The sequence below is a fragment of the Belonocnema kinseyi genome, chromosome 7, assembly GCF_010883055.1.
Source record: "Belonocnema kinseyi isolate 2016_QV_RU_SX_M_011 chromosome 7, B_treatae_v1, whole genome shotgun sequence".
In the NCBI taxonomy this organism is placed as follows: Eukaryota; Metazoa; Arthropoda; class Insecta; order Hymenoptera; family Cynipidae; genus Belonocnema; species Belonocnema kinseyi.
The window spans coordinates 10,976,876-11,004,085 of NC_046663.1; the positions used below are offsets into that span (position 1 = coordinate 10,976,876).

The 27,210-nt window shown below is 23.2% G+C and overlaps 1 protein-coding gene across 6 annotated transcripts in view; it reads right to left on the bottom strand.

Annotated features, from left to right (window-relative positions):
- Positions 1-26,599, bottom strand: part of LOC117177557 (triple functional domain protein) — a 293,847-nt gene extending 267,248 nt beyond the window's left edge. For all 6 annotated transcript variants that reach the window (XM_033368361.1, XM_033368360.1, XM_033368359.1 and 3 more), the window contains exons 1-2: positions 26,313-26,599; positions 10,850-10,963 (exon numbers count right to left, since the gene is read on the bottom strand). In XM_033368361.1, the coding sequence (XP_033224252.1) occupies positions 10,850-10,963; positions 26,313-26,573 (375 nt within the window). In that variant the 5' untranslated portion in view covers positions 26,574-26,599. The remainder of the gene's footprint in view (positions 1-10,849; positions 10,964-26,312) is intronic.
- Positions 26,600-27,210: the final 611 nt, after the last annotated feature.

A 27,210-nucleotide genomic window follows, 5' to 3' on the forward strand; every position in this document is an offset into this window, starting at 1 on the left:
GTTTTTTCATGGAGTAACGAAGAAAATGTTTGCCCTGGAAATTTCTGTAAAGAAATCAGCAGGAAATATTTGTCGCAATCAAAACTAGGTGATTTCGAAACTCACAGATACGAAGCACGAACAGGAGCATTATATAATAATGAACAATGTCGCCAGAGGACTACTAGATTTTGCATTGATTGCAACATGTATTGCTGCTTATATTGTTTCTCAAAATTACATTCTGAAACAGCAGGATCAAAATGATTTCAACGGATTGAAATCTTAAATTAAAATAATTCTCCATAAAAAAAAAATTAAAAAATGTAAAAAAAAAATATAAAATCCCTTAAAAAAAAAGAGACTCGATATTCGTCGACCTCCACGTTGGCGATAGTTGGGCAACGTACACTTTGTTTTCGGCAGACGGAAGATAGATATTCGTGAATCATTTTACTCTTACACGATGCTTAGAACTATGAACATTTTTTACTGAAAAACTATGCGCTGTTCGGAAAATTTGTCAAGAATAAAAAGTTCTTGTAATCAGCCGAGAAATACGCCTGAATTTTTCCGGAGCGTTTTGAGCAAAATTTTGAATTTTGCAAAAATTGTTCATATGCAAAATCCAAAATTTTGCTCAAAACGCTTCGAAAAAATTCAGGCGTATTCCTTGGCTGATTACAAGAACTTTTTATTCTTGATGATTTTTCCGAAAAGCGCATCGTTTATTGTAAAAAAATTCATGAATGTTTTCACAAAAATTTTGTCATTAAGACGCCGTTTTGAAAATACTAAAACGAAAAATCGATCTTTGAACCATGGATTCTCAAAGTTTAGACACTTATTCCACCCGTTAGTGAGATTCCAGGTTAATTACTGACTCGAAAAGCTTTGGAAAATGGTTCACAAAAAAAAATAGGCACGAAAAATCACGTTTTTTTTTTGTTTAAACTGCATTTTGGGATAATAAGAAAATTTTTTGAGGAATTTCATTGGCACCGTCGGAAAGAGGAGCTCTTAAGCAATAAAAATATATGTGTCTCAATTTTTTCTAGTGTCGAATAGTCTTAGTTATTGGCCGTTGAAAAACAGTGTACCGGTAGTGGCGTTTTGGCCATTTAGGGGTTAATATTCAAAGACCAGCATTTTAATCTTTTAATATTTTTAACATAGAATCTTTTATCAATGGAATAAAACAATAGAATATCAGATTAAGATTGTTAAATTTATTTATTTGTGCTAAAAAAGATTATTTTTTTGTTATGAAAGATCCATTATCAATCCAAAAGGACAAATTTTCAATTAAACAGTTGAAATTTTAATCAAATTGTTTATTTTCAACGAAATAATCGAATTTTCCAACGAAAAAGATTAACTTTAACCAATGAGTTGCATTCCCATTAAAATAATTGCATTTTCAATAAAAGGGATGAATTTTCATACCAAATCAGCTAATTTTGTAACCAAAAAGATGATTTTGCTAGCACAAAAGATTAATTTTCAATCCAAAAGTACGAATTTTTAACAAAAACAATCGAATTATCGACCAAAAAACATGACCCTTTAACAAAATAGTTCAATTTTCAACCAGATAATTGAATTTTCATAAAAATTATTAAATTTTCAGGATAAAATTTACATTTTCCACGAAATAGTTGAATTTTTTACAAAATTGTGAAATTTTCTGCCAAATGGTCAAATTTTCAGTAAAAAAGTATTAAATTTCAAAAAGGTGGCCGTTTTAATCGACGAAATAAATTCCCGGTCTTTTTCCGGTTCGCAAACATTTTTCACGGTCAATGAAATTTAAAAAATGGAACACCATAGCTAAAAAATTCTCCACTTGAGGTAATAAAAACTGAGCTGCAAATTAAAGCACTCAAAGTGGAACTGTTAAATTTTGAACTTTTAAAATTGTAATTTACAAGTTTTAAATTAAAAATGCCTGTGTTCAAATGCTCAATAATTTCCGCGTATAAAATTGAAGGTACTAACATTTTTTCAATATAAAAAATATATAAATCCACGTTTTCATTTTCAATGCTCTAAATTAAAAAATCAATCAATGAACTGTAAAATTTTCAAAATTATATAATTTTAAGAAATTTTAAGCTAGAACCATCAAATATTGAAAAATTGAACAATTTTTAACTGAACATTTCTTAATTAGAAATTCAATTATTTTCTTTTTAAATAGTTTAAACGTCCTTGGAAAGCTTCAAAATTTTGAGAAATCTATAAGTTGTTTTAAATCTATTTTAAATTTAAAATTATTTTGGAAATTTTTTCAGAACTTCTAAGTATCTGTCAAAATGAATTGAATTTTTTCTACAATTTTCAGAAAATCCTGCAAATTTTAGAAAATTCCTCTACAATTTGGATCTATAAATAACAATTGAACACTTATTATTTGTAGGTAAAATTTGAGTAAATTTAAGAGATGTGTAGAAGTTTTGAAAAGATTAAAACTTAATGTAAAACGTGAAATGATAGCTTAATATAAAACAAAATGCAGATTTTCGCAGATTTTAAACAAAAAAATTAGATTCTTTTCAAGAATTATAAAAGGCTTCAAAAGAATAAAATATCTTCTTAAAATTCCTAGGAAAATAAAAAATAATTGTTAAATTTCAAAAATTATTTCAAGATAATATTTAGAAAGTTTTTCAAAGATTCAAATTGAAACCGTTTAAGTTTCAACGTTGAAATCTGAAAATTCTTCAATTTTGAACTGATTAAAAATCGTTTTTGTTCACTTTTTATTACTTAAAGTACAGATAAATAAAAAAATATTTATTTATAAAATAAAAATGTTTTTTATCCAAAATTTTTAAGATCAAAGGCTTTTATTTTTTATTTGTTCGAGTCTTTAAGAAAGTATTTAAAAATTCTTAAAATTAAAAATGTAAGCTTAGAAATAAAAATTTTAAATGGAAAATTTTTAAAGTAAAAAAATGTTGAATTACGCATTCTAAGCTAAATAATAGCATAATTGAAGAACATAAAAAATAAACTAATTATTTTTAAACTGTTGAAATCGGACGTGGACAGATTTTTCTTCTACAAATTTGTAAAATTTCCGAAAAAAAATCAATGTCATTTCCCGGTTTCCCGGTCCAGCAGCCACCCTGTTCAACTAAAAAAAGATGCATTTTCAACCAATTAATTTAAATTTTAATGAAAAGTATAAATTTTCAATACAAGAGGACGAATTTTCAACAAAAAGTTGAATTTTCGACCAAAAAAATGACCTTTCAACAAAATAGTTCAATTTTCAACGACTTACTTTAATCTACAAAAAATAATTAATTTTTCATCAAAATATTCAAATTATCAACAAAATAGTTACATTTTTAACTAAACTGTTCAATTTCCAACCAAATGGTGGAATTTCAAAACAAAAAAGATTAAACTTCAATCAAAAACAGATGGATTTTTAACCAAAGAACTGAATTGTTTAAGACAGTTCAATTTGCAATCAAATAGATGAATTTTCAATCCAAAAGGACGAATTTAATATCCAAAAAGAAGAATTTTCAACAAAACAGTAGAAGTTTTAAACAGATAAAGATTAATTCTCTACAATAAAGGGCGAATTTTCATACAAAAAGACGAATTATTAAAAAAACAAATGAATTTCTGACCAAAAAAGATGACTTTTTAACCAAATAGTTAAATTTTTAACAATATTATTAAACTTTCAAACGAAAAATTACATTTTCAATGAAAAATTATATTTTCAGAAGAATAGTTAAATTTTAAATCAACCAGATGAATTTTCAACAACAGAAAAGATTAATTTTCAATAATTAATTCGATTTTCGACCGAAAATATAAAGATGATTGTTTTAACAAAAAAATTTGAATTTTCAATCCAAAAGTGTGAATTTACAATTTAGTATGCAAAAAAACAGGGGAATTTTCACACGAAAGTCATTACTTTTCTAGCGTAAAAGATGCATTTTCAAACAGAGGGACGATTTCTAAAAAAAAGCAATTGAATTTTCGAACAAAAAATATGACTGTTTAACGAAATAGTCAAACTATCAACAAGATTATTAAATTTTCAACGAAAAATTATAATGTCAAAAAAAATCACTTTTTCAACAAAATAGTTCAATTTTTATCAAATAGTTGAATTTTCAATCAAAAATATTAAACTTCAACCAAAATAGTTGAATTTCCAACTATGAATTTTCATCCGAAAAAAATGATTCTTTTACAAAATAGTTGAATTTTCAAGCAAATAGTTTAATTTGCATGCAAAAAAGGATTAAACATCAACCAAAAACAGTTGGATTTTCAAAAAATAATTGTATTTGCAACAACAAATTAATTTTTAACGAAACAGTTGTATTTACAACAAAATTGTTTAACGTTAAAGGAATAAAAACAGCTTTTTAACAAAAAAGTTTAATTTTCACCTACAAAGATGAATTTTCAATTAAATAGTCGAATTATAATTAAAAAATAGTTCAACTTCAACCAAAAACAAAACATTTCAATTTTAAAGCCAAAAAGACGTTGTTTTTAGAAGATAATTAAATTTTTGACACAAAAAGTTGAATTCTCAACAAAAAATTAATTTAAAACAATAGTTCAATGTATAAAAAAAAAGTTAAATATTTAACCGAATTGTTAAATTTTTCAACAAGCGATTTTAATTTTCAACCCAAAAAGACGAATTTTCATCGAAGAAAGATTTTTCAGTCAATACATAAAAATAATTAATACAAAATGAATTGTAAAAAAAATGATTAATAAAAATATATTGAACTCAATCAAAAAGTAGAATTTTCAAGCCAAATAGTTTAATTCTCAACAAAAATATGAACTCTTAACTAAAAATGCCTTAGTTGACATTTCACAAAAAAAAGAAAGAATTTTCAACAAAATAGTTCAATTTTCAACCAAAGAATTGAATTTCTAACAAAATAAATCAATTTTTAAAAAAGCAGTTGAATTTTTAATCAAACAAGATAAATTTTATACGAAAATGTAATAGTTGAAATTTCAACCAAAAAAGATGAAACTTCTACAAAAAGAGATGAATTTTAAAAATCCAAAAGATGATTTTTCAACTAAAAAGATTATTTTATTACAGAAAGAGACAAATTTTCGAATATATATTTGAATTTTAGACTAAAAAATAACAATTAAAAAAAAAGTAGAAGTTACATTTTCAGTTTAAAAAAAAAATGAATTTAAACAAGAAAAACGATTTTTTAACAAAATAGTTTAATTTTCAGTTTCCAATTTAAGAAAATCAATCTTCAACAAAATAATTCAGATTTTAACCAAAGAAATGAATTTTGAACTAAAATAATTACTCTTCACTGTAATATTTAAATTTTCATTAAAAAAATTTAATATTCAAGCTAAATTTAATTGTCTATCAAAATATTTGAACTTTCAATCCACAAAGATGATTGTACAAGCAAACAGTTGAATTTTCAATAAAATAATCAAATTTTTATTAATAATATAATCATCAAGAATAAGCGACTTTTCAATATTCCCTACTTTTTTTACCGATCATTAATATTCAAAGATCAGAATATTAATCTTGTAACATTTTTCACATAGAATATTTTATAAACAGAATAAAACAATTTCAAATTTATTATTCCTGAAAGTTATTTAATTTTTATAAAAATGCCCTGGCTTTTGCAAGACTTTTTTAAAAATCCCTGATTTCCCTGACCTGCGGCCACCCTTTTATCATGAGCTAACTGAGCGTAAAATCTGGCTTAAAGTATTAAAACTGAATTTCAATATTTCTCATTTACTGTCTATTGATTTTGAAAGTAGGCCAAAATACGTGCGATTACTTGCCAGAATTTTGACCCCAATATTTACAAGGTTGCCCCAATTTTTCAATCGTTCCAACAGTTAGATATTGTTCTTACAAAACCACGAAATCATTTAGGAAATTCAAAACGGTGTCAGTAGCAGGATAAATTTTACAATAACAAAAAAAAGTAGCAAAATAGTCTCATGCAATTTTTAAAATAATAAATTGAGGGATTAGCTTTTTCTTTAAATATGGTATAGATTATGCATACCCCATAAATTCTCGTGAAATCCTTTTGACTCTTTTCAAACATCCTACAAACTTTGAATTCCTTTGAAATCTTTTTCAATCCCATGAAATTCTTAGAAATCCCTCAAAATCTGATAATTTATTGAAATTTATTTTTTTATTATTGAAATATTTTAAATATTACTGAAATCCTGGATACCTTTTTTAAATCATTTGAGTTTTCTGAAATCCTACCAAATTCTCAAGGAAATTCCTGAAAATGTTGAAATGAATGACACCATTTTTCTACATACAATTCTTTAAAATTGTCAGATTATTTTTTTCTTGACATATTTGTCACATGAACAAAAAAAACCCCTTTTTCCAGACTTTCATTGCATTATTTACATTCAATTATAATTTCGCAAACCAAAACTATTTTGTTAACGTTTTTTAAAATTATTAATTATATTTTACATGTTTGGTGAAACTTTTATCCTATTTAGTTTAAAATTGATGTATTTTGTTGAAACTTTGTCTTTTTGGGAGAAAATGAAGCTTTTTGGTTCAAAATTTTTTAGCTTTGGCTTAAAATTCTTTATATTTTTATTGAAAATTAATTTTTGAACTGAAAATTTAAATATACCGTGTATGCTGGAACATCAATCTTCTTCAGCTAAAACTTCAACTATTTGTTTGAAAATTTCCGAATTTATAGGAAACTTCGTCTTTTGTGGTAGAATATTAATTTTGTTGGTGACTAATTCACCATTTTCGTTGAAAATTCAACTGTTAGATTAATAAATCCATTAATGATTAAAATATTTGGTTCAAAATTAATATTTGGTACAAATTTGGTAATATTTGGTTCAAAATTCATGTATTTTGTTGGACATTATTCTTTTTGGGTGAAAAATTAATCTTTTTGGTTGAAAAATTATTTATTTGGTTGAAAATTCGTTTTTTTTATTGAAAACTTTTTTTTTGCTGAAAATGAAACTAAACTTGTTGTCGAAATTTTTTTGCATAAACTTTGAATCTTTTTGATAAAAAATTAATTAATTTAGTTAAAAATTTTAATATTTCATTGTTTGCAAATTTGTTCTTTTTAGTTAAAAATTTATCTTTTTTGTTGAAAATTTGTCTTCCTTTGGTAGAAAAGTAATCTTTTTGGTAAAAAAATCCATTAAAAACAAAAATATTTTCTTGAAAATTTATCTATTTGATCGAAAAACTGACTTTTTTGGTAGAAAATTCATATTCTGGGTTAAAAATTCATCATCATCATTTTAGTTTAAAAGTTCATTTATATAGTTCAAATTTAACAAAATGTTATGAAAATTAGTTTTTTTGTTGAATTTTTTTTACTAAAAATGTAGCCGTTGTTGTTATAAAATTGATGCTTTTAGTTGACAATTTACTTATTTGGTTAAAAACTCGTCTTTTTTCAGTCGAAAATTCAATTATTTTGTAGAAAATGCATATTTTTGGATTATAAATTCAACTTTCTTCAAAACATTAGACTTTTTATGACTTCCAAATCAACACTTTGAATGACATTTTTTTTAATTTTTCTGATTAAAAAATCTTTCTTCGTTTTTTATTTGTAGAAATTTTTTTATTTTAGTTGAAAGTTCGTTTTCTGTTTGTTAAAATAACTTTTGTGCTAAAAAAAAAGAAGAAAAATCGTCTTTTTGACTTGAAAAATTTAACAATTTGATGAAAAAAGTTAATTATTTGGTATAAAGTCAATCTTTTCTATAGAAAATTTGTTTTTCTTGATTGAAAATTAATTCTTCTCAATAAATGTTACACTAAATCATTTTTTGTTAAAAACTCATCTTTTTTAGATTAAAAATGAAACTGCTTAGTTCAAAATTTTTATTAAAAAAACATAATATCAACCGAAAATAATAAAATCAAATTTCGACTAACATCGCATTCATTTTTCCAAATATTTAGTAGAAAATTTATGTAATTTTTTTAAAGTTCTATTTTTTTGTGTAGAAAATTCAATTATTTGGTTAAAAATTAACTTTTTTAGTTGAAGATTCAAGCATTTTGTTGAAAATTCGTATTTTTTGTTATATTCAACTGTAGTTCATTTAAAATAAAAATATTTTGTCGTTTCAATATCAAATATTACTTTTTGTTGAAAACGATCATTTCCAGGTTTAGATTTCTCTCTTGATGTGAGAAATATACTATTTTATATTAAAAATTCTCCTTTTTCGTTTTAAAATTAATGGATTTAACTGGAAATTTAAACTCGTGTTTTTAATAGAAAATTATTCCTTTTGGTTTAAAATGTAACTATTTGGTAGAAAATTTACGTATTTTGTTGAGAAATTAGTATTTCTTGACAAATAAAATATCTTGTTAAAAATGTAACTGTATGGCAGAAAATTGATCGCTTTAGTTGACGATTCAAATAATTTTGTTTAAATTCGTATTTTTGGTTGTATTCAACTATTTTTAGTCTAAAATAAAAATCTTTTTTGGCTAAAATATCAACTATTACACTTTTCTGTGAAAAAAAACTGTTTAATAGAAAATTCATCTATATGGCTTGGAAAATCCACAATTTGGTAGAAAATTAAACTGTTTGGTTAAAAATGTATGTACTTTGTTTAAAATTAATCTTTTCTGGCAGAAGATTAACCTTGTTAGTTGAAAATTTAAATATTTGGTAAAAAAATATGTACTTAGTTTACAAAATTTAATTTTTGGTGGAAAATCAACATTTTTGGTTAAAAATTAAATGTATGGTTAAAAATAATTTTTTTTTAGTTGAAGTTTCAAATATTTTGTTGAAAATTGGTTTTTTGTTGTAATATTCAACTTTTTTTCTTTAAACAAAGAGTATTTTGTGGCTTAAATATCAACTATTACATTTTTTGAAAACTAGTATTTCCAGGTTGAAAATGCATCTATTTTGTTGAGAATTTATCTCTTTGTCTTGAAAATTCAACTACTAGTTTGATAATTAAACCATTTTGTTAAAAACTAATGTTTTTGTTAAATATTCATAATTTTAGTTCAAAATTCATTTCTTTGTTCGAAACCTTGACTATTTTATTAAAAATTCTCCTTTTTTGTCTTAAAATTAATTTGTTTAATTGCAATTTTAACTATTCTATTTTTGTTGAGATTTTCGTGTGAAAATTTAATTATTTTATAGAAAATTCGTCTGTTTAGCTTAAAAAATCCACAATTTGGTAGAAAATTCGACTGGTTTGTTAAAAAACTGATCTTTTTGGCTTGAAAATTCAACTCCTTGTTTGATAATTGAACCTTTTTGTTAAAAAATAATGTTTTTGTTTATTCTCCTTTGTTTGTTTTGAAACTATTTTTTTTTAATTGCCATTTTAGCTATTCTATTCTTTGATGAGAACTGATCTTTTTTAGTAGAAAATTAAAATTAAAAATTATATTTTAAATCACATATTTTAAATATATTAATTTTATAATAATAATTTAAAGTTTATTCCTTAAAATTTTGAAAACAAAATTATTCAATTATATATTTATAAAAAATTTGATATTATTAATTAACTATTACAAATTACTATTACAATTTTTTTTTTGAAAATTTAATTATTTTGTAGAAAATTCGTCTGTTTGGCTTGAAAAATCCACAATTTAGTACAAAATTCGACTCTTTTGTGGAAAATTGATTTAATTTGTTAAAAATTCATCGTTTTGGTTGAAAATTATAAAATTTAAAAAAGGTACTATAAAATTATAAAATTTCATCCACGATAAGCTTTATTTTATTTATTACATTACAGTCATTCAAAACTGCAAAATAATTTATGTCTTCATTTAATTATTCTTTAAAAGACATAATTTAATTATTTAAAATGAAAATAAACATTTATTAATCACTCTTTTCTATATATTCGATAAAAATAATTATCATGAATAATTCCGATTAACAATCAAAACAAACGCACTTCACGATTTTGGTTCAAAATTTCAACACTGCGGATATTTTATATAAAAAAAGCAGTTTTTTTCAGTTTTCTTTCGCTTAGAAAATAGGAAATGTCGAAAAGAACACTCAAAAAATTCCAAATGTGTTATTTAATTCAACGTTATTATTTTGTCATGCATTTGCAACGATCATAGGCCAACTGCATAGCTGGCGCCGCCACACGGTCAAAAGCGCAACTCTTTTGTGGAAAATTTATCTAATTTGTTGAGAACTCATCTTTTTGCTTGAAAATTGAATTATTTTGTTGCAAATTCATCTCTTTTGTTAAAAGCTCATCTTTTTTGCAATAGGCGAAAAAGTTCAAAAATATTTGTCAAGAAAAAGTAAAGAGAAAAAAAAAACAACAAAATAGTCTCTTTAATCTAATTTTTTTTTCGAAATAGTCTTAAACTAGTGGAATTGTGTGAATCAGACGAGATTAATTTCCCATTTGCTTCTGCTCATTGTAAATGATTCATCCTGGACTAAAGGAATAAAAGAATAAAGGATAGAGGAAACGGATGAAAAAGTCGATCATCCACCAGTGGACTCGTTAAAGAGAGGAAAGCAATACGTCAAAGCGAAAATTGAGTTGATAAAAAGGGGGGCGGGGAGGGAATATTGAGAGTTAAAGGCGATCTTTTGTGAGAAGCTTGCGGCTGGGCAAATGGAGAGATGAAAGTTGAACAGTAAAATGAGACTAGGATTGCATTTTGTGCTCCAGTGGATGCAATAAGTCATAGAGACTTGATGCTTCAAGTAGGCCAAAGAGCCTATTCAGTAGACGACTACCATTACTCTAACAAGTCTTACATTCACCCTTTTACCTCCCCCCCCCCCCACCACATCTATTGATTGCTCTATTTTACCTCAAAGTTGTACTTCTTCTGTTTGGCCAACGAAGTCCTCTGTTTCTGCCAGAAATTTTCTGGTTTGATGATATATGCAACGTGGACCGATCGATGAAAGTGCTCGTGCAGTACCTGAAATGATAGAATTCTGCATTATTTACTGAATGCCTTACACTTCAGGGGGGGGGGGGGAGTCACGTTTCGAATCAGGAAATACGGGGGTTGGCCATAAAGAGGGTGGCGATTCCGGCGGACGATTTCAAATTCCCGGTCATTTCCCGGTCAAGTTTTAACATTTTCCCGGTCAACTGAAAGAAGCAGTCATATTTGCCGCTAAAATCAAACATCTTTTTTTATTTATCACGTTCATTCTGAACATTTTTTAGGACAAGAGAGAAAAAAAGCAAAATAAAGGAATTTTAAAACAGGTACTTGAATTTTCGACTAAAAAAATATTAATTTTTTAACCAAAAATGGAATAAATAAACTTTTTTTGAAAAAATTATTTGAAAAAAAAAAAAAAAGAAAAACGGATTTTCAAGAAAATAGTTCAATTTTTAACTAAAATGATGAATCTTGAACTGGAATAGTTGAATTTTTACCAAAAAGGTTTATGATCAATGTTGAGTCAAGAAAAAATTAAATAATTAAATTTTCAGTCAAAAAATAAAAGTTCAACCAAAAAAATGAATTTTTAACTAAAAGTATGAAATATTCAACTAGGATAGTATTTTCAGTTTGGGAACAAAATTACTTTCAACAAAAAAAATCAATAAAATAGATCATTTGTTAACAGATATTCAACTTTTCGTCTAAAAAATATTAATTTTTAACCAAACATGGAATAGTTCAACTTTTGTTGAAAAAATTACATTTAAAAAACGCATTTTCAGGAAAACAGTACAATTTTCAATGTAACTGATGAATTTTCATCTCAAATTATGAATCTTTAACCGGAATAGTTAAATTTTAAACCAAAATGGTGAGTTTTCAACTAAAGACAATGAATCTTCAACTGAAACAGTTGAATTTTCAACAACAACAAAAATTAACTTTCACTAAAAAAGATCAATTGTCAAACAAAATTTAAATAATTAAGTTTCAAGTTAAGAAAATAAATGTTGAAACAAGAAAAAATTTCAAATAAAAAATATAATTTTTCAAACAAAAATTAAAGAATTAATTTTTCAGTGAAAAAATAAAAGTTAAACCAAAAAAAATGGATTTTTAACTAAAATTATGAAATATTTAACTGAAATAGTATTTTCAGTTTAAGAAAACAATTATTTTCAACAAAAAAACAAAACAATTTTCAATAAAATAGATGGAATAGTTCAACTTTTTTTGACAAAATTAATTTTTAAAAACGCATTTTCAGGAAAACAGTTCAACTTTCAACGTAAATAATGAATTTAACACTAAAATTATTAATCTTCAACTGAAATAGTTGAATTTAAAAAAAAATTAGCTTTCAATAAAAAAGATAAATTGTCGACCAAAACTTGAATAATTAAGTTTTAAGTTAAGAAAATCAATGTTGTTCCAAGACAAAATTTCGAATAAAAAATATCATTTTTCAAAAAATGTTTAACTAAAATTATGAAATATTCAACTGGGATAGTATTTTAATTTTTCAGTTTGAGAAAACAATTATTTTCAACAAAAAAAATCAATAAAATAGATCATTTAAAAAAAAATACTAAACTTTTCGTCTAAAAAAATATTAATTTTTAACAAAAAATGGAATAGTTCAACTATTATTTTAAAATATTAATTTAAAAACGGATTTTCAATAAAACAGTTCAATTTTCAACTAAAATTATGAATCTTTAACTGGAATGTTTGAATTTTAAACCAAAAAGGTGAGTATTTAACTAAAGACAATGAATCTTCAACTGAAACAGTTGAATTTTCAACAACAAAAATTAACTTTCACTAAAAAAAATCAATTTTCAACCAAAACTTAAATAATTAAGTTTCAAGTTAAGAAAATAAAAGTTGAGCCAAGAAAAAATTTCGAATACAAAATATCATTTTTCAAACAAAAATTAAATAATTAAACTGTGAGTCAAAAAATGAAAATTCAACAAACAAAAAAATGAATTTTGAACTAAAATGATGAAATATTCATCTGAAATAGCATTTTCAGTTTAAGAAAGCAATTATTTTCATAAAAAAATTTTTTAATAAAATAGATCATTTTTTAACAAGTACTTAAATTTTCGATTAAAAAATATTAATTTTTAACATAACTAATGAATTTTCAACTAAAAGTTAAATTTCAAACCAAAAAGGTGAGTTTTCAACTAAAAATAATGAATCTTCAACTGAAACAAATTAATTTTAAAAAATTATTAATCTTCACTAAAACTATAAATGGTCAACCAAAATTTAAATAATTAAGTTTGGAGTTTAGAAAAATCAATGTTGAACCAAACATAAGATTAACTTTCAAACAATCAAACAAAAAACATTTTCTAGCAAAAAAGTCGATTTTCGATGATAAAAGTCGTTTTTAAAAACAAATTACGTGAATTTTCAACGCAATAAATAAATTTAGAATTAAAAAAGATAAATTTACATCCAAATTTATAAATTTTGAACTAGAAAAGGTCAATTTTTAACTCAAAGCCGTACGGTTAAATTTTCAGTTGAAAAAATTAACTTTTAACCAAACTGATAAATTTTCAACTAAAATGATGAATTTTCAACTGGAATATTTAAATTTTATACCTACCAAAAAGATACATTTTCAACCAATAAGATTAAATTTCTACAAAAAAAAAGATGAATTTTCTGCAAATTTCATGAATTTTCAGAACAATAGTTTAATTTTTTAATAAAAAATATCAATTTTCAACCAAATAATTGAATTTTCATCCAGAAAGATAAAATTTCAACCATAAATTGAATACCTAGTTAAATTTTTTCTTAAATATGTAAGTTTTAACAAAAAAAATTGAATTATCAGAAAAATAGTTAAATTTTCTAATGGGATAATAAAATTTTTAGTTAAAAAATTGATTTGCAAGAAAGTAATAAAATTTTTTAACAGAGATGAACTTTGCATTAAAATGACGAATCTGTCCAACAACAAAATTAATTTTTAACAACAGAGTTTAGATTTTAAGTACAAGTACTTGAATTTTTAAGAAAAAAATGTAAATTCCCAACGAAAAATGTTCAGAAAAAATCATATTATAATTCATAAATATTTCTCTTCGAAATGAAAATTAAATTCATAATTCAACACTATTGTTAAAAAGTCATATCAAATGTATTGTAGAAAATTCATAATTCTTGGCATAAAAATTCAAGAATTTGCTTGAATTTTTTTCTATCTTGACTAACAAATTTTGTTTGTTTTCAAATTTAACTATTTTCTTAAACATTTATTTTTATGTTTGAACATTCATCTCATTCCGTAGAAAATTCGTTTTTTCACTGAAAAAGATAAATTATCAAATAAAACATAAATAATGAAATTTTAAATAAAAAAAAAAATCAACGTGCATCCAAACAGATGAATTTTCAACTAAAACTATTCAATAGTCAATTGGAATAAGTAAATTTTTCAGTTTAGAAAATTAACTCAACAAAGAAAAACTATCTTTCAAAAGAAAAGTTACAATTTCAAAGAAAGTGACCAATTTGCCACTAAAAAAGATCATTTTTTAGCTCGAAATTAAATAATTACATTTTTTGTCGAAAAATTAATGTTCAACCTAAGAGATAAATTTTTACCAAAAATTATGGAATAATAGTTAAATTTTAAGTTAAAAAAAAAACGGAATTATTTTCAACCAAAAAAGAAACAAATTTTCCACAAAATAATTCATTTTCACCCAAAGAAAAAACTACTTTTTTATCGAATAGATTTTATCGAAAGAGTTTAAATTTGAAACAAATACTTGAATTTTCTACTAAAGAATTTCAATGTTTTACCAAAAATAAACTAATTAAATTTTCAGTTGAAAAACTTAATTTTGAAAACAAAAAAATGGATTTTCTACAAAATATTTAAATTCGACCAAAATGATGAATTTTTAAAAAACAAAATTAATTTTCAAATAAAAAGATTAATTTTCTTTAAAAAAATATAATTCTTCAACAAAATACATGATTTTTTAAAGAAATAGTTGAATTTTTAATTAAAGAAGACAAATTTGCGACCAAGTAGTTAAATTTTGAAATAAAAAAAAATATATATAAAATTTCCACCGGAAATGGAATAGTAACAGTTTTAGTTAAAAAAATTAATTTTTACCTAACATAAGAGTTTTCAACGAAAACGATAAATCTTTAACTACAATAGTGGAATTTTGAAACAAAAAAATTAATTTTGCTTAAGAAAAATCAATTGTTAAAATCAATTTTTTTTCAAAAATCAATTTTTAGTTAAAAAAATCAATGTTTAACAAAAACATGAATTTTCAACTACAGCCATGGAATTTTCAATTTGAAAAAGTTGGATTTTCAGCTAAAAAAATTCTATTCTATTTAAGAGTCTTGAAAAGATTTAATAAAATATCAAATAAAATGTAGAATTTTAAATATTACAAACAAATTTGAAATGATTTCTAAAAATGCCGAAAGAAAATCTGAAATATTTTACGATAATTTCTTTAATTTTGAAAGATATTACAAAATTTCCGAGGATTTCTAAAAACGTATAAAATATTTTTAAAGTTTTGAAGTCCTTAATATATTTTAGATTTATTCACATTCTTCAGAAATCTGCGTAGATCGTTGTTGGTGGCTTTTAAAATTCACAGGAATCACAGCGAAAAAGAAGGGTCATTTTTTCACGAAAAAATGAATAAATAGGGGAAAGATTAAACACTACTTTTTAAATGTAGAAAAGAAAAAACAATATTTTTTATCAGGAATGTTGTATTATTAAAACATTTTAAATGGTTGTTTAATGACTTTTGCCAGCAAAGAGTTTATTTTTACAAATTAGATATGGTTTCAAGGAGATGATCGAGTTGGGATTTATTTTTAAATCTTGTAAATTCCCGACTAAGAGTCTATTGGATGACTATTAATATGAGAAAATATTATTTTTCAGTAGCAGCCCGTGTTAGAAAAACTCGCCTTTTTTCACCATTTTTGTTTTATCGATTGAAATTTTGTTTATTAAATTCTCATGTTGAATTCCACATTTAGAAAATGAAGAAAATTCAAGATTTTAGAATTTAATTATCAAGTTTATTTCATTTTCAATGATTAAAAATTAATATTTAAATTTTCTTTTGTTTACATTGAAAATAGTTCAAATTTAATTTCCGAATTTTCTTAAACTTGCAACAATTGAATTTTCAGCTGTTGAAAATTCATTTATCAATTCTTTTAAATTTGCAACAGCTGAACTTTCTACCGTTGAAAATTAAATTTTCAATTTTCTTCAATTTTCAACAATTCAATTTTTATCTTTTTAAAATTCAATGATAAGTTCACTTAATTTTTTCAATTTAAAATAAAGAGAATGGAATAAATTCGTGCTAAATTCAATTGTGATTTTTTTAAATTAAAAGCCGTTAAATTGCCAAATGTTTAGTTTTTCATTTTTTACACATTGTACAGTTCCAAGATTTAAAAGAATAGAAATGCAGGCTATTATTTTCAACGCTATACATTAAAGAATGAGTAAAAAATGTATAAATTGTCAAAATCATTTGAAATATTTATTTTGAAAAAATTATTTAAAACTTTTCTAGAAATCTAATGATAATTTCATTATCTTGGAACTCGAATTTTTCTAAATGTTTTTTTGAAAATCCTGTAAAATTAAAAAAATCACCTTAAAATCTTCCAGATTCTTTTTTAAAAATGTTGGAAATCTTATGAAATATTTTTTTAAATTAATTTTTCAAAAACAAATCTTTATTAGTTTGTATAGAAATTTTGATGCAAATTTTTTATTCATTGAAAACTTTTCGCAATGCGCAAAAAGCTAATAAATTTTGTGTACGAAATATTCACAAATATACATTGGGTTTTTAATAATTTTTCAATGATCATTACTTTATTAATCAACATTTTTTTACTGTTTAAATATTCTCTAAAAATTATTTTTTCAAAATGAAATATTTTAAATTTTCGCAGCAATTTAAAAAAAAACTTTTTATTTTCTTAAAACCTTCAAAGAAACTTAAGAAGCTACAACATTTGATTTAAATATCTTAAACTAACTCGATGTTGTTTCAAATTGTTCAATAGTTATGTATGCAACAAAATTCAATAATTTCAATGACTTTAAAATTTTTTAAATAGAACAATTAAAATGTAACATTCAAACTTTAAATTGCCCTGAAATATTAAAAATTTAATAGGAATATTTCAAATAATTGCTCATTTTAAATGAAAAATGAAATATTGCTAAATAATAAAAAAAAAAATATATATATTTTCCTCAATTAAGAGTTTTCAAATTGAATGGTTTACACATGAAATATTTTAGATTAAAATAATATAGGTACAGGATTTAAAATTGAATAAGAGCGTTTAATTAAAAATCCATTAATTTGAAATTACTTTAAAATTGAGAATAGTTTATAAACTTTCAATCGGATGCTTACATTTGTTTAACTACCGAGGCTTTCAAATTGAAATATTTCTATTTAAAAAATCAATTTATTAATTTTACAATCAATTATTTGTATTTATTATAAAAGCAAAAGTTCAATATTCTTTTTTAAAGTCTAGTTTCTTGTAATATATTTGGGTAAAATTAAAGGTTTTTTATGACGTTATATCTTCTAGATTTTTACAACAAATTACAAACAAATATTATAAATAATTATAAAAAAAAATTTGTTACATTTTTTTTTCACAAAAGAGTATGTTTTAACAAAAAATTACACAGGGTAATGGAAAAGCTGAAACATTTCATTATTTTAATGGTCAACAATTTCTGAAGACAGCAGAATCATAAATAAAGCCATTCTTAATTTTTTGCAAACATAAATCACATTTGTGAAATCTTTAGGAATATTTTTAAATCTTTCTAAAGTCTTTGAAATCTTTGAAATTTGCAAAATCGTTGTGGAATTTTTTAATATTTTAAAATCTTTTAAAGTAATTAAAAGCTTTGTGAAATATTGAAACTTTTGTTGAAATATTTCTTCAATCTTTTTTTATGTAAACAAATTTGTGTTCGTTTGAAATCCTTGAAATCTTTTGAAATCCTTATCTATTCTTTGAATTATTTGTGAATTGCTATTGAAATCTTTTGAATTCGTTTGGAATCAATGAAATATCGGAAATATTTTGGAATACTCTAAAAAATTTTAAACTATTTAAAGTCTTTGGAATGTTTTGAAATCTTTTAAATTTTTTGCACTGCATCTTTTTTGAAATCTTTGAAGTTTTTTTACATCTCTACGAAATTTTGATGAAAGCTTTGATATCTTTATGAAATCTTAATTAAATCTTTTGTACTCATTTGAAATCTTTGCAACTTTCTTAAATGTTCTGAAATCTGGTTTACTATATCCTTTTTAAAATCTTTTAAATCGTTGAAATCTTCTGAAAGTTTTATAGTCTTTGTTAAAATTTTGAAATCTATGTGAAATCTTTAAAATCTTTTGAAAATTTCTAAACGAATTTGAAATTGTTTAAAATCATTTAAACTATTTTGAAATCTTTTAAAATTTTGGTAAAACCTTTTAATTTTGAAATTATTTAAAACCTTTGTGAAATCTTCTAAAAGATTTTAAATCGTTGGGTGACAATATCTCAAGTGTGTTACTTTTAAATAAATCGTTCTATTTTCAATCAATTTATACAGTTTTCGATTCGCTTTTATATCAAAATAACTCCCCTAAAATATTTTTGCAAAAACAAATGTTTTTTTAAAGTTATTAACAATCAAAGTTCTTGATCATTTTTTCAACAAAGGATTACTCGTGAACGATTTATCGAAATTCAATAATTGTGTTTTGAAAATTTTGTTACGAAGTATAATTTACACTAAAAAATTATTCGGTAGTAAACAACATTTTTTTATTGTTTAAATACAACCAAGAAGATTAATTTTCTACCTAAAAAGTATTTTTATAACAAATCGTTTCAAATCTTCAACCTTTACTGATTTAAATTCAAAATCTACATTATTTTAAATACCAACTACTAAATTTTTTAAATTGAAAATTCATCTTTTTTGGTTTAAAATTCAACTACTAGGTTTATTGTTTGAACCGATTTGTTAAGAAAAATACGTTTTTGGTAGAAAATTGATCATCTTGGTTGAAAATTTCACTATACTTCAATACAAAGGAATAGTATTTTCATTATCAGTTTCATAAAACAATTATTTTTAAACAAAAAAAAAAAAAACAATTTTCAATAAAATAGATAATTTTTTAACAAATATTCGACTTTTTGTCTGAAAATATGTTAATTTTTAACCAAAAATGGAATAATTGAACTTTTTTTGAAAAAATTAATTTAAAAAAATGGATTTTTAAGAAAAGAGTTCAACTTTCAACGTAACTGATGAATTTTCAACTAAAAAATTATGGACCTTTAACTGGAATAGTGGAATTTTAATAAAAAAAAGGCGAGTTCACCTAAAAACAATGAATCTTCAACTGAAAAAAGTGAATTAAAAAAATAGATTTTTCACTAAAAAAGATAAATTGACAACTAAAACTTAAATAATTAAGTTATAAGTTAAGAAAATCAATGTTAAGCCAAAAAAATGTCAAATAAAAAATATTTTTCAAACGAAAATTAAAGAATCAAATTTTTAATCAAAAAATGAATGTTCGACCCAAAATAATGAATTTCTAACTATAATTATGGAATATTCAACTGGAATAGTATTTTCAGTTTAAGAAAACAATTATTTTCAATCGAAAAAAAACAATGTGTAATAAAATATAACCCAAAATGTAATAGTGAAACTTTTAGTTGAAAAAGTTAATTAAAAAAAAAACAATAAAAAAACGGATTTTCAAGAGAATAGTTTAATTTCCAAAATAACTGATGAATTTTAAACTAAAATATGAATCTTCAACTGAAACAGTTAAATTAAAAATAAAAGAACTTTCACTACAAAAGATCAATTGTCAATCAAAACTTAATTAATTAAGTTTTAAGTTAAGAAAATCAATGTGGAGCAAAGAAAAAATTTCGAATAAAAAATATAATTATTAAATATAAAATGAGAGTTCAACCAAAAAATGAATTTTTAACTACAATTATGAAATATTCAACTAGAACAGTATTTTCAGATTCTGTTTGAGAAACCAATTATTATCAGCCAAAAACTAAAAACAATTTTCAAAAAAATAGATAATTTTTTAACAAATACTCAAATTTTTGTCTGATAACATATTAAATTTTAACGAAAAATGGAATAGTTAAACTTTTAGTTGAAAAAATTAATAATGTGTTGAAGTTCCATTAGTTCAGTTAAAAATTAATCTTTTTGTTGGGAAAATTAATTTTTTGGTTGAATATTATTATTTTTTTTATTAAAAACTAATCTTTTCAATTATAATTTGACTATTCAATTTTTTTTTTGAAAACTCACACGTTTTGATTTAAAATTTAACTACTTGATTGAATATTTAACCACTCTCTAAAAAAAAAATATTTTTGGTTGATTCATTTCTTTGGTTTAAAATTTATATGGTCTTAATTGAAAATTAAACCACCTTATTCTTTTTTAGTAGAAAATTAATCTTCTTGGTTCAAAATTCATCTTTTTGATAAAAAAATAACTATATTTGGTGGAAAGTTGAACATCTTGATTGAAAAAAATCATTTTTTTTAATGTAGCTTAATTATTTTTGTTAAAAGTTGATCTATTTTGTGGAAAAGTGAAATATTTTGATAATATTATTTTTTTTTTAATTAATCTTTTTAACTGAAAACTTAACCATTCAACTTTTGGTTGAAAATCTATTTTCTTAGTTGATAATGGATCTTTTTTGTTGAAATTCATCTTTTTTAAGCAAAAAATTAATCTTCTTGGTTGAAAATTCATCTTTTTGATTTAAAGATACCTGGAAGAAACTCGAACCACTTAATTAAAAATTAATTTTTTCATGAATATTTATCATTTTAGTTGAAAATTCGTTTCATATTGTACTCAATATGATACACGCAATAATTTTATTCAAAATAATTTATTCTCCAATTATTCCCCTATTTCTTGTCTGAAAGTTGATCCACATTATTTTAAAAAATCTTTTTTTTTTAATGTAGCTTGATTCGTTTTGTTAAAAATTCATCTATTTTGTGGAAAAGTGAACTATTTTGATAATATTATTATTTTTTTTAATTAATCTTTTGAATTGAAAACTTAAATATTCAACTTTTGGTAGAAAATGGTTTTTTTTTAGTTGATATTGGATCTATTTTGTTGAAAATTCATCATTCTTAGCAGAAAATAAATTTTCTCGGTTGAAAATTCATCCTTTTCATGAAAAAATTAACTATACCTGGTAGAAAATCGAACCACTTGATTCGTTTGAAATAAATGAAATCTTTTAAAATCTTCCAAATATTATTTAAACCTTTTGAAATAGTTTAAAAAATGTTGAAATCTGGTGTAAAATATCCTTTCTGAAGTATTTTTAAATATTTAAAAAATTTTGAAAGTATTTCAAATCTTTTAAATGTCTTGACATATTTAAAATCTAGTGTACTGTACACTTTAAAATATATTTAAAATCCTAGAAATCTTTGAAATCTTGTCTAGACGCATTTTCCAAATCCTCGAATCCTTTTCAAGTTTCTGAAATCCATGAAATCTTTTAAAAATGTTCAAAATCCTTTTAAATATTAGAAAATATTTGAAATCTTTCGTACTCATTTAAAATCATTAAAATATTTTAAATATTTGTGAATTCTTGTAAAAAATTTTTAATCGTTGAAATCTTCTGAAAGTTTTAAAGTCTTTGCTAAAATTTTGAAATCTATGTAAAATGTTTTAAAAATTTTGAAATTTTCTAAACAAATTTGAAATCGTAAAAAATCTTTGAAATGTTTTGAAATCTTTTCAAATTTTGGTAAAACTTTTGAAATCCTTGAAATTTTTGTGAAATTTGTTGAAAAGTTTGTGAAATGTTTCTTAAATCTTTTGTCTTCGTTTTAAATGATTTAAATCTTTTGGAATCTTTACAAATTGATTTAAAACTTTTAAAACTGTAAAAACTCTTAATAAATAAATAATAAAATAAATCTTTAAAATTCTTGGAATCTTTTGGAATCCTTATGAATTCTTTGAAAGATTTGTCAATTTTTTTTTAATATTTCGAAATGTTTATGAAATCTTTGCAATATTTTTTTCATTTTTGTGCAATCTTATGTGTTCGTTTGAAATCATTCAAATCTTTTTAAATCTTCCAAATATTATATAAACTTTTTGAAATAGTTTTAAAAATTTGTAAATCTGGTGTAAAATATCCTTTTTAAAATCTTTGAAGTCTTCTGAAATCCTTATGAATTCTTTGAAATATTTGTGAAATCTCTTGTATTCATTTAAAATCATTAAAATATTTAAAATATTTCTGAAGTATTTTTAAATATTATTTTATTATTTTATTTTATTATTTTAAATATATTTTAAAGTGTACAGTACACTAGATTTCAAATATGTTAAGACATTTAAAAGATTTGAAATACTTTTAAAGTTTTTAGAATATTTAAAAATACTTCAGAAAGATTTCAAATGTTTTAATGATTATTGAATTTCGATGAACCGTTCGCGAGTAATTCAGTTTTGAAAAAAAATGATCAAGAACTTTTATTGTTAAAAACTTTAAAGTCGTTGAAATATTATGACAGTTAACGTCTTTGGTAAAATTTTGAAATCTATGTAAAATATTTGAAATCTTTTGAAATTTTCGAAACGAATTTAAAATCATTTAAAATCTTTTGAAATCTTTTGAGGTTGTTTATAACAAATTTGAAATAGTTAAAAATCTTTAAAATGTTTTGAAATCTTTTTAAATTTTGGTAAAACCTTTGAAATACTTGAAATTTTTGTGAAATATTTCTTAAAATCTTTGATTGTGAAATCTTTTAGTTTCGTTTGAAATGATTGAAATCTATTGAAATTCCTATCGATTCGTTGAATTATTTGTGAAATGTTATTGAAATCTTTTGAATTCGTTTGGCATCAATTAAATATTGGAAATATTTTGGAATACTCTAAAAAATTCTAAACTATTTAAAATCTTTTAAATATTCTGCACTGCATATTTTTTTAAATCTTTGAAGTTTTTTTTTACATCTCTACGAAATTTTGATGAAAGCTTTGAAACCTTGATAAAATCTTAATGAAATCTTTCGTACTCATTTGAAATCATTAAAATATTTGAAATCTTTGTCAAATCTCGTAAGAAATTTCGAATCGTGGAATTTTTTTAAATGTTCTGAAACCTGGTTTACTACATTTTGAAATCTATGTAAAATCTTTGAAATCTTTTGACGTTTTTTATAAAAAATTTGAAATAGTTAAAAATCTTTAAAATGTTTTGAAATCTTTTTAAATTTTGGTAAAACCTTTGAAAAACTTGAAATTTTTTGAAATATTTGTGAAATATTTCTTAAATCTTTGTTTGTGAAATCTTTTGTTTTCGTTTGAAATGATTGAAATCTTCACAAATTTATTGAAAATTTTTGAAACATTTAAAATCTTTGAAATCTGGTGTATTACACCCTTTTGGAAATCTTTTAAATTCTTGAAAGATTTTGGGATCCTAATGAATTCTTTGAAATATTTGTGAATTCTTTTTCAAATTCATTTAAAACCATTGATATATTTGAAATCTTCGAACTATTTGTGAAATATTTTTCATTCATTTGAAATCATTAAAATATTTAAAATCTTTGTGAAATCTTCTGAAAAATTTGAGAACATTGCAAATCTTTGAAATGTTCTGAAATCTCCCTTGCTATTATAATCTTTCTAAAATCTTTAAAATCCTTGAAATCTTCTCAAAGATTAAAAATCTTTGTGAAATGTTTGAAAAATCTTTTAATATTTTGGTAAAATCTTCGAAATCCTTGAAAACTTTGTGAAATTTAAAAAAATATTTCGAAATCTTTGAAATATTTTTTTAATTTTTGTGCAATCTTTTGTGTTCGTTTAAAATCATTATATTTTAAATCTTTCTGAAATACTTAAAAATATTCTAATAACTTTGAAAGTATTTCAAATCTTTGAAATGTCTTGACATATTTTCTAGCCGCCTTTCCCAAATCCTTGAATCCTTTTCAAGTCTTTGAAATCCATGAACCATTTTTTAAATGTTCAAAATCCCTATAAACATTAGAAAATGTTTGAAATATTTATGAAATCTTTCGTACTCATTTGAAATCATTAAAATATTTCAAATCCTTGTGAAATCTTCTAAAAAATTTTAAATCGTTACAAATCTTTTAAATGTTTAGAAATCTTAGAAATTTCGCTTTCCTATAACCTTTCTAAAATCTATAAAATCCTTGAAATCTTCGACAAGATTTCAAACCTTTGTGAAATTTTGGAAAAATCTTTTAATATTTTGGTAAAGTCTTTGAAACCCTTGAAATCTTTGTGAAATGTTTTGAAACATTTCGAAATATTTGTGAAATATTTTGTTAATATTTGTGCAAACTTTTGTGTTCGTTTGAAATCTGGTGTAATATATCCTTTTTGAAATTTATGAAATCTCCTGAAATCCTTATGAATTCCTTGAATTATTTCTGAAATCTCTTGTATTAATTTAAAATCATTAAAATATTTTAAATCTTTCTGAAATATTTTTAAATATTCTAAAAACTTTCAAAGTATTGCAAATATTTGAAATATTTTGACGTATTTTCTAGACGCCTTTTACAAATCCTTGAATCCTTTTCAAGTCTTTGAAATCCATGAACCCTTTTTAAACTGTTTTTTAAAATTTCTTTGAAACCCTTGAAATCTTTGTCAAATGTTTTGAAACCTTTCGAAATATTTGTGAAAACTTTTGTGTTCGCTTGAAATCATTGAAATCTTTTGAAATCTGGTGTAATATATCCTTTTTGAAATCTATGAAATCTTCTGAAATCTTTGAAATATTTCTGAAATCTCTTGTATTAATTTAAAACCATTAAAATATTTTAAATCTTTCTGAAATATTTTTAAATATTCGAAAAATTTTCAAAGTATTGCAAATATTTGAAATGTTTTGATATATTTTCTAGACGCCTTTTCCAAATCCTTAAATTCCTTTTCAAGTCTTTGAAATCCATGAACCCTTTTTAAACTGTTTTTTAAAATGTCTTTGAAACCCTTGAAATCTTTGTCAAATGTTTTGAAACATTTCGAAATATTTGTGAAAACTTTTGTGTTCGCTTGAAATCATTGAAATCTTTTGAAATCTGGTGTAATATATCCTTTTTGAAATCTATGAAATCTTCTGAAATCTTTGAAATATTTGAAATCTCTTGTATTCATTTAAAATCATAAAATTATTTTAAATCTTTCTGAAATATTTTTAAATATTCGAAAAATTTTCAAAGTATTGCAAATATTTGAAATGTTTTGACATATTTTCTAGACGCCTTTTCCAAATCCTTAAATTCCTTTTCAAGTCTTTGAAATCCATGAACCCTTTTTAAAGTGTTCAAAATCCCTGTAAATATTAGAAAATGTTTGAAATATTTCTCTGAAATCTTTCGTACTCATTTGAAATCATTAAAATATTTGAAATCATTACAAATCTTTTAAATGTTCAGAAAGCATAGAAATTTCGCATTGCTATAACCTTTCTAAAATCTATAAAATGCTTGAAATCTTCGATAACATTAAAAATCTTTGTGAAATGTTTTGAAACATTTCGAAATATTTGCAAAATATTTTTTTAATATTTGTGCAAACATTTGTGTTCGTTTGAAATCATTGAAATCTTTTGAAATCTGGTGTAATATATCCTTTTTGAAATCTATGAAATCTTCTGAAATCCTTATGAATTCTTTGAAATATTTTTGAAATCTCTTGTATTCATTTAAAATCATAAAATTATTTTAAATCTTTCTGAAATATTTTAAAATATTCTAAAAATTTTCAAAGTATTGCAAATATTTGAGATCTGGTATACTGTAATTCTTTTTAAAATCTATTTAAAGTCTTGAAATCTTTTAAGAATTTTAACAACTTTGTGAAGTATTTCAAATCTTTTTAAAAGATTTTAAAACGTTCAAAATCATTTTTAATATTATAAAAGTTTTGAAATATTTTACAATCTTTTGAAATCTGATTTATACTCAAAAACCAAATGATCAATTCCTCTAAAACTGTTTTAAAATCCAAAGCAAAATTTAAATTCGAGGTTCTCGTGAGAAATTCAAAGAGATTTCCAGTTTTTCTAGGTCGCTAAAAAAACCCTTTTTACAGTTGTCGAAATGCTGCAATTTCTTGTAAACAAAATTTTCCGCCAGAGATAATAGAAATTATGATTTTAGCAGATTAAATTAGAGAAATAAATGCATAATAACAGACCTTCAAAATCGGTTTGACAGAGTCCCAAGTAGCACCTCGCATATCCACGACGACTGTAAAACGCAGTCCTCTCGTCTCATCATTTGGAATGGTTAGAAGATATTGTAAAAGACGTCGATAGTCCTCGGGTTTTGCCCGGTCTCGTTTTGGCGTTGTTGGAAATAGCAAAACAGGTCCTCCTCGGCGATCTCGACCACCAGGAAGTATTGCAAGACGTTCTTGAAGTAGAGCAAGAACCTCTGCGGCCCTTGTGCCATCCATTTTTTTGATTAAATGCTGACCTTATTCTAATCTGAAATCGAAAAAAAAATTTTAATCAAAAACTTCAACCACCCCTGGGTGGCGATTCGGCGGACGATTTTAAACTTCCGGTCATCTCCCGGGTTTTCCCGGTCAACATTTTCAATTTTCCCGGTCAAGTAAAAGTAAAATATTCACATTTGCCGCTAAACGCAAACATTTATTTTAATTCATGACGGTCATTCTAATAACAGCCTTTAACACAAGAGAGCAACAATTGAAATAAAATTAATTTTGAAACGAATACTTAAAATTTCGACTGAAAAATAGTCTTTTTAAACAAAATATAGCATAGTTAAACTTGTAGTTGAAAAAATAAAATAACTTTTAAGGGCATGTGACACAGCTAAATACCTATATTACCGACCACAGTTTTTCAGTTCACTGAATGTTTTTTTGAACCTGAGAACTTTTTTTGTAAATAAAATATCGAGCTGATACTTTGGAAATGTATTAGAGTGCAATAAAGTACGTTTAGGTACTGCATTTTGGTAGAAACTTCACTGAAAATTATTTCATCTTTTTTCTAAACCTCAACATTTTTTGAACGTTCGAACTTTTTTTATACATAAAATATCGGTCTCAAACTTTGAGAAAT